The sequence below is a fragment of the Podarcis pityusensis genome (assembly GCF_964106645.2).
Source record: "Podarcis pityusensis genome assembly, chromosome: 8".
Taxonomy (NCBI): Eukaryota; Metazoa; Chordata; class Lepidosauria; order Squamata; family Lacertidae; genus Podarcis; species Podarcis pityusensis.
Genome location: NC_138033.1, coordinates 87663184 through 87679880, shown reverse-complemented (window position 1 = coordinate 87679880; position 16697 = coordinate 87663184). Strand labels below are relative to the sequence as shown.

At 49.1% G+C, this 16697-nt stretch overlaps 1 protein-coding gene across 2 annotated transcripts in view; it reads right to left on the bottom strand.

The window, feature by feature from the left end:
* The window catches only part of CNNM4 (cyclin and CBS domain divalent metal cation transport mediator 4), a gene marked incomplete at its 5' end in the record, with an annotated part of 45474 nt that overhangs the window by 8230 nt on the left and 20547 nt on the right, over positions 1-16697 (bottom strand). For both annotated transcript variants that reach the window (XM_081018536.1, XM_081018537.1), the window contains 4 exons: positions 2831-2930; positions 4264-4433; positions 6593-6730; positions 7968-8111. In XM_081018536.1, the coding sequence (XP_080874662.1) occupies positions 2831-2930; positions 4264-4433; positions 6593-6730; positions 7968-8111 (552 nt within the window). The remainder of the gene's footprint in view (positions 1-2830; positions 2931-4263; positions 4434-6592; positions 6731-7967; positions 8112-16697) is intronic.

The following is a 16697-nucleotide window of genomic DNA, read 5'->3' as shown; positions in this document are numbered from 1 at the left end:
CCCCCAGCCCTGCTATAGATGGACAGGAGCCACCTGGCATTCTGTGGCGCAGGACCATGTGCACCAGGTCGGCCACGAGGGGGCAGAAGTCTAACATCAAATACGGCAGTAACCCAAGAAGCAGCAGAGTCCGCTTTCTTCAAGCATCAGGGCAGGGATGGGCAGTCGGTGGCCTGTGAGCCCCAGCCAGCCCCTGGAGCAATTATGTCTGGCCCCTGAAGTGCACTCTTCCCTCAACCTTCACCTCCAGTCTTCCTGGCTGGCTAACCTTCCTCCTCTTTGCCAATGCCCCGTTCTGCCCCCTCTGACCCAGCTGCGGCCCTTCTCCACTGAGGAAACCGAAGAAGTGAGCACACAGAAGCAGAGCCACAGATGTAGAATGAGATGGTGCCACCTCGGGGGTGGGGGGAGAGTCCGGTGTTAAATTACTGGAGAGTTTGTTCCCACGCTTGCACGCTTAGGCTGATGGGAACTTTCCTGCAAGTCACTCCTCCCCAAACAAACAAACAAACAAACAAACAAATCTTAATACAGCACACAAGATTGTATATATCTGTCCCTGTTTGTTGTCCTTTGATCTTGACTCCACTGAGAACTGTTCTGAGCCTGACCTCTCTGCGGTGGAATTTCCTTGGTCTGACCACCACCTTATCTCCTTCCGCACTGCACACATTCTGCCTTTCCCGTCCTGGGGAGGGGACGAGGCTCAGTGGCAGAGCATCTGCCTTGCCCTGGCATTGCCAGGTAGGGCTGGGAGACACTCGCTCTCTGAAATCCTGGAAAGCTCCTGCCAGTCAGTGTAGGCAATGCTGAGGAAGACAGACCAATGCTCTGACTCAGCGTAAGACAGCTTTCTATGTGGCTGTTTACCTTCCACGGTAGTGGGTGTAACACGACTGCTATGTGGAAGGAAAGGGAAGATCCAATTCACCTGAGTGGTGATTTGAAAGGGGGGGGGGACTGCCATTCCTAAGAGGACCCCCTCCCCTCCGCCAATGGCTTATTTAGCACTAAGCACCCATTCATTCATGCAGGATGGCAGCAAATGGAGTATGGAGCTCAAGAGCTTGCAACTGAGCAGGGCAATTTCTGGAATATACTTCTGGTCCTTCTTCCATCCCCTAGAGGGCAGAGTTAGGGGCAGATGGGGCTTGTCAACCTGGGAAGGGAACCCATCTAGGAGAAGGAAAACTCTGATCCTAAACCTCCGCTGCTTTGAAGAACATCACTGGGAGAAGAAAAAGCTAAGGAGTGAACCCTACACAAATCCAGAGTGAAGTCCCTAAGCTGGTTGGATGGCGCCTTGTACGCCTCCTTCCAGCAATTCCTGCAGCTAAGCTGGTGCCAAAGGTCTTGCTCTGCTTTCCTTTGGACCACATCAGAGAGGCCAAGAAAGGGGTCTTGTTGTCTGAGCAGCCCAGGTCATTTCGGTGCTGCTAACACAGGGGTCTGACTTCACGCCCTGAGGTGCACTCCACTGTCTCTCAAGACAAAGGGATGCCAGCAGAGGACAAAGTGGCCCTCAAGGAGCGAGAGGCTCCTGATTTAGGACATGAAGACTGTATGCAGAAGATTCCAGGTTCAATCCCTTTACATAGGGGAAACAATGTGGTGCCTCAAGATTTGAACTCCAACCCCCAGCAGCCCCAGCCAGCAAGGCCAATGATTAGCGACAATAAGAACTGCAGCCCACAACATCAGGAGGAGGCCGGCCTCTTGCTGCCCTAACTTCTTGCTTAAAGGGATTACGGGTCTTGGGCTGGGGAAGTCCTGCACAACACCTTAGAGAGCTGCTTCTGCTTCTGGGCTACATGGAGGAACAAGCCTAAGTTGGGAGAAAGCAACTTCAATTGCTCATGGGGGGCTGTTTTGTGGTTTCTGGTTGCCACAGCTCAGGGGTTATTTCAGCCCGCTCTCCAGATGAGTGCCAGGACCTCTTGCAATGTCCTAATGAGGGTCAGCTCCTGAATTCATGCCTGGCTACACAGGAGTCAAAAGCTGTGCCCCAGAAACCTCTGATACTGCAAGGGGGCCCTAAGCATGGAAGGACCATAGCTTGGTAGAACTTGAGCTTTGCATGCAAAACGTCCCAGGTTTAATCCCCAAAATCTCTGAGTAGGGCTGGGAAAGACCACTCTCTGAAAGAGCCAGTCTCCTCCAGGATTGGGAGGTGCAGCTACGAGGGAAAAGCAAAGCATCTTGGGATGGGCATGGCTACCAGGATGAACTGTATTCTGGAAGCCCAGCACTTTCTGCAAACAGGGGGTGCATGATATGTATTCTGCAGCGCAACCCCTTTTGTTGGAGGGGAGGCACAAGAAAGACACGCCCTCCGAACAATCAGGCCCACCCATTTATGGAGCACATGCGCTCTGGCATGGATAGTGTGTCACATCCAAAGCCTAAAGAGGAGAGTTGAGCCCTCCGTCTCTCCCATGGAATCTGCCTTCCCTTATAAGTGAATGGTGGGCATAACTTTTTGCTACCATGCCTTGAGCGAGGCCTAAGGCAGAGGTGGCAAGTGTGTGGGGCCCTCCCAAAGTTGCCAGACTACAACTCATCATCCTTAACCACTGGCTATACTGGCTGGGGCTGAAGGGAGCCGAAGTCCATCAGGGTTTGCATGCCCTGGTGGACGACCACCCAGGGGGCTTGGTAAAAACAGTACTTCCTGGGCCCAGCTTGCCTCATGGCTTGCCAGCTGACCATTCCCGCCCTCAAGGACTGCCACTGACAGACAGAGGGAGCGGGTTCCACTGGGAAGGGTGCCTGGCCCCATGCCCCTTTTGTGGCCGTCTCCCTTTGGCCCCCTCCGCATGCAGGTCCTTACTTGTGGTGACCAACGGGCTCAATGCCATCACTCCGTAATAGGAGAAAGGACCGGTCTCAAATTTCATATTCTCCTTGCCGGCCTCCACCTCCACTTTGCCCTGTGAGAAAGACAAAGAGTCACGTGAGATTCTCAGGAGCTTCCATGAAGCAGCCAGAGTCAGCAGCAGTTGCACCGCGGTAAAGGGATCTTTCAATGAGAAGGTGAAAAATGGCACACAAGCTTCCGGGGGGGGGGAGCGGGGGGGAGCACAGTCAGCCTCTGAATGTCAGCCTCTGCCTGCAACAAACAGGTGTGGGAGAAGTTTGGGCGTTTCTTTAGGGAGCATCTTTAATTGTGTGCATGTGCAGTTTTGTAAGGTAAATGTGTAGGTTAAGTATAATATTTAAATTAAGGTACGTGTTAGGTTGGAAGCAGGAGGCAGTGTGTGCAGTTGGAAATGACTGGTGATTGGATAAGAGCTTGAAAAGGAGTTTAAATGCTGGTGGGAGACAATTTGGAAGCCGAGTTGGGGCAAGAGGTGGATGTGGGGAGAGGATTTGAGGGCAGCAGGGCTGGTTTAATAGAGGAGGGTCAGCCTTGTTATCAGCCTTCACTTTGTATGAGACAAAGGACCAAAGAGATAATTCCAAACTGAGGCCAAATGTTCATGTGCTACTAAATTGCACCACATGCCTCTTGACTGGCTATGCAAGAGGTGAGAAAAGTTCAGAACAAAGTATCTGTGGTGGCAGCAGGAACAAAGGGAATTGAGAAACACCTGTCAGAAACCCGGCTTGGGGCAATAAATCTTTGAAGGAGCAAAAAGGTGGCAGAGGGGAGTTGAGGGGAGCCTGTGGGTTGTGCCAGAGCACCCCATGGATGGTTAAGTCCAGTTAAAGGCGACTATGGGGTGTGGCACTCATCTCACTTTTCAAGCTGAGCACCACAGGGGCAGGGGGCATGGCAGAACAGCATCCTCAGCGCACATGCGCTGGAAGGCCTCACAGGCTTGCCTCTGCCCCTCTCAGACTGTGGGCCCACCCAGGATCGCTTCCCACAATCCTCCTGGCCCCCTGGGTGGGGACCCCCTATCACCCCTGACCACCGGCCATGCTGGACTGAGGGAAGTTGGGAGTCCAGCATCATTCAGAGGGCATCAGTTTAGCCATTCGTGTTCCATACCGCACAATGGAGGGGGTGAGCCTCATGTTGGAGCTCCAATGCTGCCCTCTACCTGGCCCTCAGGATGCTCCTCTCCATCCCTCCTCTGAGCACTCCCTGGGTGGTCGGGTGAGGAAAACTCTGACTTTTGCATGGCTGGAATGGAGCTGGCTATAGCAAAGTCTCATCTGTTGCTCCTCCCACTTTTGCCCCTGGCCCTGCCCACTACTGCCTTAAACTGGTGAGAATCTTTCCCTCCCTGCTTCCACTCGCCAAAGGGATTGGATTACCTGCAGGATGAGGATGAAGAAGTCGGCCGGCTTGTTCCTGTTGAAGAGGAAGTGCTGGGGGCACTTCTTGTTTTCTTCGTCGTACTTCAGCTCATTGATGACGTCGCGGTGCTTGAGCAGGCGGAGCAGGATCTTTTCCGAAATGAGGGAGGGGGTGAACTGCGTCACTTCTGCAAAAAGCAGGCGGGGGACATGCAAGTCAGACCCCAGAGGGAAACATCCAGGGGAACCAACCTTTCGGGGCAGGTCCAGGCATTGCAAAGAAGTAGGAGCAGTGAAACCCGGAAAAAAGCTGTTGGTGGGGGGGTGGGGGGAGATGTGTACTGAAACCAGAAATTCAGGCTGTTATCGACCTGATATTTCTTCACCCTCAGTGGGTGAGAATTGTTGGGGAAGGGCAGTGGTCAGCGGCAGAAGACCTGCTTTGCATGCAGAAAGGCCCATCCCCAAAGGCTTCTCCAGGGGGGTCTGGGGGAGAGCCACGGCCAGTCACTGCAGATGATACAGAGCCAGGCCAGGTTCACACCAAACATTCAAAGTGCTATGATACTACTTTGACCAGTCTCGGCTTCCTCCAAAGAATTCTTGAGCTGTAGTTTGTTAAAGGTATGGAGAGTTGCAAAGAGAATCCCTCCCAGATCTACAACGGATTGGTTTGGTGATCAATCAGTCTTCATTGGGAACTCTGGGAACTGTACCTCTGCTGTTTTCAGCTGACCGTTGATTTTGTTTTTTGTTTGTTTGTTTAAATAGCAGCCTTTAAATATTTCTATTGATAACTTTATAGCTCCATTCTTTTTGTAAATTGCTTTGAGGTCTTTTTTCTTACTATCAAGTGGTATGCAAATTTTATGAAATAAATAACAATAAAAACCAGCAGCGCCCTGGGATTTCCCCCGCCATAATCTATATATTCTCTCGGTCTCAGTCTCTGCCTCTCTCAGTGGGGGCTTCCCTGGCAATGAGTTTTCCTTCTCAGCTGGCTTTGCCATTTCCCCATTCTAAGGAGCACCATTCCCTCTTGCAGCTCCTGCCCCCGCAAGCAAATGGTTGTATCTAAGGTGGACTCAGAGCAAACTGACCAAAAGCAGTGGACCTTTGTTAGCCATGTCATTAATTGCAGTGAGTCTACTCTGAGTAGGACCAGCACTGGATACAACTTAGTTTGCCCTATCTTCAGTTGTAGCCTATCCTTGGCTGGCTGCCCCCCTAGAAACTTGGCAACCATGTTGGGGCTGTGTTTTGTTGACTTTGCTGCAAGGAAGAGATGCTGAGGAAGAGGGGGGAGGATAAACAGACAGACCCAGCAGCAACCTCCCATTCAAGCCTAAAGCCACAGCAGACAGGATAATGGAGGGCTTGTCTTTCTGAGAAGGTAAATCCCCTGTAATTTGTGAATGAGACAATGGGAATGACCTTCTCATAAGGCTCTCATATTAGTCTTTGAAATCAGACTTGGCAGCTCTTATTATGGGCCTCAAGATAAGACAGCAAAGGGAACAAGATTCCACATCAAACGGTGGGGGTACCTGCCTGCGCAGGTGTGGATGCATTTCTTGCAAATGATGCAAGTCAGTCATTTCCGAAAAATGTGCCGGGCAGCACTGGTGTGCCAAGAAAAAGGTAAGATGGGCTCCTGTGAGAAACCCAAAGCAGCCCCTGCCGTAGAGGCTGCCCTCTGAGCGATTTTTGCTTCCCATGTGTCTTCACCTTTCCAAAATTTTACTGCATTTAAAGGGTATTGCGGTATTTTAGACCGGATATGCCTATGGTTTAATTGTTTGCTTTATATTTTCTTTGTTATTTTTTGCTGCTTGGAGCAGTATTAAGCAGCATGTAAATATGCCAGTTCCTCCCCGAACTGCCCCATGCCACACATTCCTACACTCAGCCAAAACACAGCCCCACAGAGGGTGGGGACCCCATGGCAGCCTGAAGCTGCTGTGCTTCTTGATGCCCATATGACCTGTACAGTATTATTATACCATCATCATGCACCCTTCAACAGCAGGTCCTGGTTTTGATATTGGGCTTAAATGGGAAAAAAGTTAAAGCAGATTACGAATACAAAAATAGATTACAAATGATAGGGTTGGCCCTGAAAACCCACCTCTCAGGGCTCAAAGGTCATGTTAAGGAGGTGTGTCTTGTAAGGCCCAGGACTCATTTGCAGCTACAGTACTTCCCTGGCTCTCTGTGCTCCACACGTAGGAGGGAGAGATTCCTAAAGCAAAATGTCTGCATTATATCAAGAGCAGCAGACGGTGCTTGATGCTTCTCCAGCAAACCAGGATTTCGAACCAAGAGTGATTCCCAAAGGATCTCTTACCCGTAGAGAGAAAGCGGTGAGCAGCTAGGAGCAGCTGCGGGGAGATCTTCACCTTGGACTCTGTGTCATTGTCCTTAAAGGCAGAGAAGTCCCTTTTGTTCTTCTGGTTATTCACTCGTTTTCTGGACCGGTTGTCAGCTACAGAGGAGGAAGGGGATAGGTTGAGAGGAAGGGCGTCCCCCCAAGAACAAGTTCACTATTCAGTGTATTACTGCAAACAAACTGTGCTTGTTCCATGCACCCTGGTGCCTTCCACAAGGGCATGTAACTCAGACTCCTGGAAGCCTTCTGCTTTCATATAATTTACATCTTTCTAGTCCTCAGGGTACAGAGTAAAGCTTGGGGAAAGTTATGACACTGTCTGCTAATGGCTGTAAAATCAGATTGTACCCAGGATCAGGAGTTGGACATTCCTTTCACATTTCCAGGGGTTTCATTGTGTACCTCTTCCTTAATATTTTAATATTTCATATTATCTTGGGGGTCACCCAGAGTGGCTGGGGCAACCCAGTCAGATGGATGGCATACAAATATAATGATAATAAAAATAATAATAGCAGCTTGTCCCTGGGTTTCCAGGCAGAGTGGCATGGCTCTCAATGACTCACATTAAATTCTGTATCATTCCAGTTTTAGTATACTGTATGTGCTTCCAAAGTGAGCACAACTCACATTAAATTCTATGGGACCCATAGTTAACACTATGGACACCATTGGGAGTAGTCAAATCCTTCTCAAACACTGGGGCAGGTTTGGCAAATGCCCCAATTTTGTCCCTCAATGCAATCCTAAATTTCTCCCTGAGAAGTTAATGGTCGACACAGCACTCATGGGAAAAGCAAAGCACTGTGCTTGAGGACCAGGCTGCCATGTGGCCAAATGAGAAATGGTCAGCATTAGGGAAGACGCCTGGAGTATCTCTGAGCCAGCCAAGACATCATGAACTATGGAATCTGCTCTTGCAGGAGGCCGCGATGGCCACCATCTCAGATGACTTTAAAAGAGGACTGCCTCCTGTGGAAGTGAGTTCCATAGTTTAACTGTGCTCTGTGAGAAGAGGTGCTTTCTTTTGTCTGCCCTGAATCTTCCAGCATATTGCATGGATGAAACCTGATCATCAGGAGACCCTCAATCAAGCAGCTTCAGATGTGAACTGCAGCTTCCATCATCTCAGATCATTGGTCATGCCAGCTGTGACTGATGGGAGTTGTAGTCCAAAGCAGGTGGAGGTGCCACACTGGCTGCCCCTGCCCTATGGTGCAAAGGAAGACCCACAAAATGTCCTATCCACATATTCACATATTTATTACTATACAGCCGATCTGCCATCGCACCACCCTGCCCAGCAACAGCGGAGATTTGGAAGGGACCTAACTGTACATATCTGACTCGTCCAGGATCTCTGACTTGATGATTTCCTCAATGACATCCTCCAGTGTCACCAGGCCCAGCACCTCATAGAAAGGATCACCTTCGCCTTCATTGTTCACCTTCTGGACAATGGCCAGGTGCGATTTACCTATGGGAGAGAGAGCGAGATAAGCTATTACAGCACCAAAGAAAGAGTCACAAGTGTTAAGCATTCTGGAAACATATCATCTGCCTGGTTGCTGCTGCAGAGTCCTGGGAAAATGAAATCCTATGACTGTGGCCAACTCACCCTAAGCTGTCCCTCTTGCTCAGAGACAGCTGGTCATAGACGGTGGGAAGGTTGGAATCTTGGCATCAGATCCAACTAACTTCTACTAAGAACAGACCCACTCCAATTAGAGGATCTAAGTTAGCCGTGTCTATTAGTTTCAATGGGTCTACTCTGATGTAGGACTGGCACTGGTCACAAACAACCCTTGGTGTCAAGATGTGGGGTCAGGGGTTGTATGCAACTATGACTTACTCAGAGTAAACCCGCTGAAATTAAATAACTTAAGGTAGTCATGTCTGTTAACTTCAGAGGGTCTACTCTGAGTAGGACTAGCACTGGACACCACCCCAAATGTTGTGAGGAAATCAAACCAGGGACCAAGGGAAACTATAGGGATTAGTTTTAATTTAGGGAAGGGTACGGCACACTCTAAACAAAGGGCTTGAATGATTTTGGTAGGAGGCCAAGGTGACCACAGCAGGCCAGAGTGAGTTTGTGCATCAAGGGGCTCAACAGAGCTGCGCTTGTTTGCCAGGCTAGCTTGAGCACATGAGCAGGGACAGGGCTGTGGGAAGTTTTGGAGGCAGGGATGGCAGTGAGAGGCAGAAGGTTCCCACATGAATACAGTCTGAAAAAATAAACCAGAAGTCTTTTGCACAATGCTCTCCTGTTCCTCACTCTTGGGGCATTCGCGAAAGCTGGTGGAGGATCAGTCTGTGCAATTCTGACTGTTATTACAGCATTAGAGAGAAAGAAAGACAATTAGATGTCCTGGCAATTAAGGAGGGGGGAGAACCACTTTTCTCCCCTTCCGCGCTGTGGGTGGGAGGAGACCTCCCAGGCTAGGCAGGAATTCTTCTCAGCCACTGCTGATTGGAAAGGTGGTTTCTGAGACACGGAGGGGGAGCTGCAATTTCATGCAATTCTTCTCCTTCAATGTCGAACTGCTCACATGAGTAGGCCACGGGCGAGTGGGAATTTGGAAGAGATCGCTGGATGCTTAATGTCATCTGTGCCAGCTCTTGGTTCCCATGCCAGCCCCATTTGCACTACAAATTTAAAGCAGGATCTTACCACTTTAAACAGTCATGGCTTCCCCCAAAGAATTCTGGGAACTGTGGTCTGCTAAGGATGGGGAGACCCCTCTTCCTGACCTAGAGCCACAATCTCTGGAACTGATTTGTGAAGTCACGCCTGGAATTGCAGCTACCTTTTGGTAGCAACGTTTAAAAAGTTTGTTTTGCCTGTTTTCACTGATAAGTTCATCGCTTTATTTTATTTCCAAACTGATTGAGGTTTGCTTGTTTTTTGCAATCACACAGTATATAATTTTTGTGAAATAAATAATTAAACAGTTAAATAACAGGAGGACAAAAAGCCACCGCTGCCTGATGGAAATCTGGGAATAAGAGTTCAAGGGTGCTGCCTGATGGACAGAAGGGAGCTCTTATTTCTTGATTTAATCCTGTCCCGATGAATGAAGTCCTTGGAACCAGTTGCCTTTCCCTGCGCTGCAGTTCTTCCTGAGCACATTGTTGGAAACTGGCAGGTCATGTGCTAGCCACAAGATAGTGGAGATCAGCAGCAGGGCCTGGTGTTGTGAAGCAAAGATGCTTCACAGATGAGCCTGACTCTGGGGGACACTAAAGCTGGGAGCTTTCCTGCCCTTTGGAACTGTTAAGCTGTGAATACTCTGAAGGTGCTCTCGGCAGGACTCTTTCCAGAATGCAACAGGCACATACATCACCGTGCAGAGCTATGTGGGAAAAGTTCTGGACTCAAGCCTTCCTCAGAGCATTTGGTCTGCTCTGCTACTGCACAGTTCCCCCAAATTTCCGATCGTCAAAGCACCCCTCCAGAAAGTTAGGATGATACAAGAGGAATCCGCAACTTACTCCATCCCATCCCCCCCCAACAGAAATACAGCATTATCTGGTCACTAAGCATCTTCAGTTGCCAAGCTGTTGGGGTTTCTTTTGTCCCCCTGCCCCCAGGTTACTCCCCCTCCCCAAAATAATGGTTTTTAGGATTCTTACATGTGGTTGGTGATGTTTTAACCACATGTCAGCCTTTACTAAGCTGGTGCCCTCCAGATCTGGCCCAGCCATCTTGCCATGGGAGCTGCAGTCAACTAACATCTGGAGGTGCCACATTGGCCAAGCATAAGGACTGAGCTCACCTTTGGGACTGAGCTACCATATCATATGCTTAATTGGTCTTCTCCATCTACTCATCTTTGTAGGCTAAATCATTTATGTTGTCATTTTAACACTGTGTGATGCTATTCATAGGCAAACTTGTTTTAATTAATGCAGGGGGACAGAGAGCCATTTTGCCTACATGTGTTGATTCCAAACAAGAATGTGCAACACATTTCAAATACAAAAAAGCAAAGTTTAGAGGCACATTTTGATCCATTACTAAGTAATGCAAAGGACAAGAACGGCCCTGTCTCCTGTCCCCTTTCCCTTGATCTCATGGCCTTGGCCAGTCTGTCAAAAGGGAAAGGCAGCCTGAAAACTACCTGGGTCCCAAGTATTCAGGCCGAAATGAACACCTTGAATTGGGCCCAGGAACACAGAGACATGCAAAACAGACGGTGGCTAACTTTGTGGAGAAACACCTGTCAATAACCTGGCAGCGGAAAACCAGATGCCACTTATTCACCGCCTCACCAATTAAATTTTTTATTATTTGTTCCATTTTTAAGCCACCTTTTATTGATTAAGATCCCAGAATGGTTTGCAATATATGCAAGTAAAACAATAAAAGGGAACACCAAATAAAACCATAATATGTACTAAACATAAATTTAAAATAAACAGTATACTTACAACTCGCCTTGAACACACCACTTTTTTCCAGAGGTTCTACCCTGATAAATGATCCTCTGCTTGCAGCCAGGAAATGTCCTAAAGCAGCTGTTTGCCCAAGGCGAGAAAAGAATTGCCTCCAAGTGACCAGGGACAGATCTCCCCCCCAAACACCTCCATGTGCCACAGACAGCTTATATCCTTAGCATGTTGTGTCCAAGTGGGCTAGTGATTTTTACAGACATTCCCCTCACTGCCTTGAGACCCCCCCCCCCCACATACAGGCTCTCCAGGACTTCAGATGGGGTCTCTCTCTCAGCCCTACCTGGCGGTTCTGAGGGTTGTACCTGAGACCTTCTGCATGCAAAGCAGACACTCTGCCAGGGAGACACGGCCACTCTGATCTTAATAGCTGAAATGAATCTTTGGGGAAAGGCAGTAATGAACACGTTAATTACGGCAATTATGGTCTGTGCATCAGAAAACGACGTCAACACACATTTAAGACACTATGAGGGAATACAGCAGTTGGGATAGTAAGAAGGCAGGAGGATGGACAGCACCCCACTGACCCTCGTGGGCTAGCCTCTGTTGCCACTGCGGCATGGAGGGCCAGAGCCAGGGTCCTTATGGGTGCCTTCCCCTGAGGAGCCAAACGCGCTCCTTCCCACAGCACCTTGCGGGCCAAGTGGCACAAGGCGCACACCAAGGAGGCAGCCAAGGAATAGAGGAGCGCTGTCTGAGGGCCCAGAAGGGACAGTCTGGAGATAGAGGCTTCAAGGGCCTCAGTTTGCTCTCGGCTTCTGCTGGGGATATTTGCGTCCTCAGCCTGGTCTGTGATCCTGCAACGTCTGACCTGCCTCACTGCATGGGATCTGGTGTCAGACCAGAACATGATAATTCTGCTTTTGCTGGCTGTGGGGAGAGGCAATGTTGTTTTAAAAACAGTTTAAAACAACTTAAAATTACTGGACACAATTCATGGGCAAGCAAGTTAAAATGATGTAACTCAGGACAGATCCTGAAGCTGAGGCTCCAAGACATTGGCCGCCTCATAAGAAGAGAAGACTCCCTGGAAAAGACCCTGATGTTGGGGAAGATGGAGGGCACAAGGAGAAGGGGACAACAGAGGATGATATGGTTGGATAGTGTCTTCGAAGCTACCAGCATGAGTTTGACCAAACTGCGGGAGGCAGTGGAAGACAGAAGGGCCTGGCATGCTCTGGTCCACGGGGTCACAAAGAGTCGGACACCACTAAACAACAACAAACTCACCCTTGTTTTTTGTGTGCTCAATGAGGGGGGAAAGCAGCGGCAGAAGGAGCAGAGGAGGCGTGAAGGCTGGCGTGTTCTGCCCGTCCTCCAGCAGCTGCCCTCAGGGCTGGCCTGGAAGGTGCAGCCAGTGGATAATGTGGCACCTTGGCTGTGCACTGCAGGGCCCAATCAGACACATGTCACACCATGCCAGAAGGAACCTCAGCGGCTGCCTGTCAGCTTCCAGGACAGGTTTAAGGCTTTAGCTCTGAGCTACAAAGCCCTAAACAGCTTGGGATCAAGTTATCTGATGGATCGCCTCTTCTCATAGAGCCACATCCAGGCACTGCAAATGGCTGAGGAGCCCCCTTAACTGTACACCATTGTGGAGAATTGTGTTTGGTGGTGACTGGGAAGAGAGCCTTTTCTGTGGTGGCTCCCTCTTTGTGGAATCACTTCCCAATGGAACGCAAACGGGCGGCAAAACTATTGGTGCTATGGTGTCTTCACACCAATGTTCCCAGGTCCTGCAATGTTTAGTTCCAGAAACGGCATTATGTTAATTTGCCCTGTTGTTGCATTTCACTTTTTGAAGTTTTTAAATCTTTTGATTTTTGATATTTTTATTTGCTTAATAGACTGTGGCATTCTTGCTGATCTGCCCATATGACAGGCAATCTACAGACAGCTAACTAAACTAACATTTTAGTTAGAGAGGCATTTTACGCACCATCTGCTCACAAGCACGGATTCTCACCACCCTTGGGTGGAATGAAGTGCCATTACACACCAATAAAGTCACATCTCCAACGCTGAGCCTGAACTTTGTCCTGTGAGCAGCGGTGTAGGAACTTTGCAAGTGGACAGCAATAAGAGGCAGCCCAGGCCCGCAGGGATCCATCCCACAGAGCAGGGAAACCAAAGTAATTAAGAAGCAAATGCACAGCTCCCTCCCAAGCTCTCCTCTCTGCCTGATAAACCCAGGATTATGGGTTTAGGAGTCTAGGAAATCCACAAGCAAACAGCTGGTGGGTGGTAAACTCCTTGAGGCATCAGGAAAGAGAGAGGGGTGTTGCTAAGAAACTGCAGCCTGGGCAAGGCTGGGGATCACAGCAGAGACCACCGCTGCCACCACTTTTTCCTTGTCCCTAAAGAAGATGGCAGAGGAACACAGGAGAAGGGCACAAGAACCTGCCTTCTACCAAGCCTGTCAGCAGCAGCCTTCCCCACCCAGTTGGACTACAACTCCCAACAGGCTGTGCGGGCCTGGGCTGATGGGAGTTGTAGTCCAAGCCACCTGGAGGGCACCAGACTGGACAAGTACTAGCAGTGCCTCTCCAGGGTTTCAGGCAGGTGCCTCTTCCAGGCCTACCTGGAGACGCCAAAGAGTGGACCTGGGTATGGGGTGCACCCAAAGCGTGTGCTCTACCCACTGAGCTGCCTACCGCCCTTCCCTTACGGCAGGCGCCGGGGTGTCGTGACGCTCATGGCACTGCCGGACTCAGTACAAGGCAACCGGAGTCTGCCTTAATCATATGTAAATGTACAGTCTGCATGGTTAGTTAATATGTTAATATGCTGCTGCCCCTTTAAGCAAAAACCAAGCCACTCTCTCCGAAAAGAGAGGGAAGCCTGGACTAGAAGCCGACCCCGGGTCCATCTGGCTCTGTGCTGCCTGCGCTGACTGGCAGTGGCTCTCCAGAGTCTCACAGAAGGGTCTCTCCCAGCCCACCTGGAAATGCTGAGGATTGAACCTGGGGGCCTTCTGAATGCAGGACAGATGCTCTAACGCTGAGCTATGCCCCCCCCCCACCGCCCCAGGACAGTCAAGTTTTAGGCCTCTGTTCAATTGCACAAACAGCTCAGAAAGAAAGTTAATTTGCTCACCTCTTCCTGCTTAGGCTGCAGAGGGGTGTTTTTGAAAAGGAGCCAGATGAGAAATGGACAGGATGAGGGAAGACTTGAACTTGGAACAAAGGCTTAGGACAGGACTCACTGAGAGCTGCTGCTTCACAATCTGATTTATTGTGTTGCACACTGTCTACATGTTTAATAATATGATAACACTCATTTCCTTACCCACTACATTAATTTTCAATAGTTGCAGGAACTCTCCCTTTCTCTGTGCTTCTGTAGGAACATACTCACCCAGCCCTTGCTGCTGGCACCACTGGGGCTCATCACCCTCCACATTCCCCCAGCCCTTGCTGCAGAGCCAGAGAGGGCATGACAGGGATCTCTGCGGAGGGGGGCTGGTTTGCACACACCCCCCCAGATTGTGTGCCCGAGACCACGCCCTGCCCATGCTATGCCGCTTCATAGGACTGAAATTTGTTTCTTTCTTAAGAAGACCAACTGACATATCTTTTTTTGCAGATTTTATTTTGGATCTCCAAAAGAATGGTCATCAATGACAAGGACAGGATATGTCCCACAGACTCCACAGAGTGACTCTAAAGACCTATTTTCATCCTTGTGAACCAATTTTGCCTTCAGTGATGATGGGCCTGTGATGGGACTGAAAACTGAGACGTCCTCGGTTCTTTATCCAGATCTTCTATGTCACCTCTTTTGGTGCTGCGCTGCTGCACAAATCAGCTGATCTGTGGGATAGCGCGGGGGCAGAAGACACAGCTTTTTGGTGCCCCGATGCCCCGTGGATCACCTTGCTCGTGCAGCACCAAAAGACGCACATCTTTAATCCTTGCTTTTCAAAAGATAAAAATAAAAAGTGTTGTTGAATAATAAAAAAATGGGACTAGACATTTTGTTTTGGTGCCCACAACCTGGGTTCCAGGAGCCAAGTGGCAAATAGCTTTTAAATCCCAGTTTCTAGCACTGATCCTGAATCATATCAATGGGAAGAAGGGGGCAAGAGAGTATATCTGGACCATCTGTAGACATGTGTAGCCTTTCAGAACCACAGAAAGAAATGGCCCAACAAATACTGGGAGAAGAATCAGGGCATTTTCCATAGCTGATGGAAACTTGGGGCAAATCCCACCATTACAGACGGGTATCAGTCTATAAAACCAACAGCCAGTTCAGAAGACCTACATTTCCATCCCCCCTCCATTATATAAAGAAGTAAAAAGCCACCTATATTAAGTGTTGAAGGGGTGACAAACTGAGCCCCCCCTTTGACCCAGCCTGAAGGCCTATGTAAAGGTAAAGGGACCCCTGACCATGAGGTCCAGTCGTGACCGACTCTGGGGTTGCGGCGCTCATCTCGCTTTGTTGGCCGAGGGAGCCGGTGTACAGCTTCTGGGTCATGAGGCCAGTATGATACAGTTCAGATCTAAATAATAAGAGTAAAATCCATATAAACACTGGAGAGAGTCCAAAAGTTGCTTATGTCAGTATAAAGGAAGATGCTAATGCAATTGTGTATTATGCAACGCAGCAGGCACAGTTTGTCCCACAGATTCTTTGTTTCTGGGCTGGATGAATGGCCATCAGTCCACCATAAAAGTCTCCCTCTATTTGTGCCCTCTAAGTACACAAAGTTTTTGCGTTTGTTTTTCAGACAATGACATTATACCATTTTTGTACACTTAAACCCTTTACCTCTTTCCAATTTCTAGCTATCAGTATTCTTGCTGCCATTAATAAGTCACCAATTAAATGTTTATATAATAACCCTCGGTTGTTTCCACTGAATATACCCAACAATACTATTTTGGGAGGTTTTCTTTCGTCTTCTTTAACAGCTTTTCCCAGTATTTTTCATTATTTCTACAAAGATCTCCTCCTAGATGTCCCACAACAGTGATGCTTATGATACATTCACATTCATGGTGCTTTTAAAATATAGAATCATAGAGTTGGAAGGGACCACAAAAGCCATCTAGTCTCAACATGGGGCTCAAACCTATGACCCCGGGGTTAAGAGTCTCATGCTCTCCCAGCTGAGCTATCCCAGACATGTATCAAGCCTCTTTAGTCTATCCTTTTAAAGTAGTGGTGTTGACCTGGACTGATCAACTCCAAAGTGTATTGATGGCCCAGAACAATCTCCTGACATAAATAGCTGTGCTGGAGACCCCAAATAGGTCATTGCCTTTTAGTCTACCTGTTGACAGATGCCCTCAGCGAAGGGCTCGGTGCCATTCTCTACCAATGCCATGAAGCCAGCTGAGATACTGGCTATGGGTCAAGGACATTAGCACCAGGACAGAAAACGTATCGCAAGCACTCAGGAAAACTGGAGTTCCTGGCCTTGCAGTGGACGGTCGCAGAGAGGCTCCAGAACAATCTCTATTACTTATGAGATGGGCTTGTCCCACATGTGCCCACTTGGCCGCTGGCACTGCTACAGGTGCCACACAATGCCCGTTCTGAATTTGAAGGTGCTCAGTTGCTTCCTGTGGCAGGACCTGCACTCTGGGACTCCCTG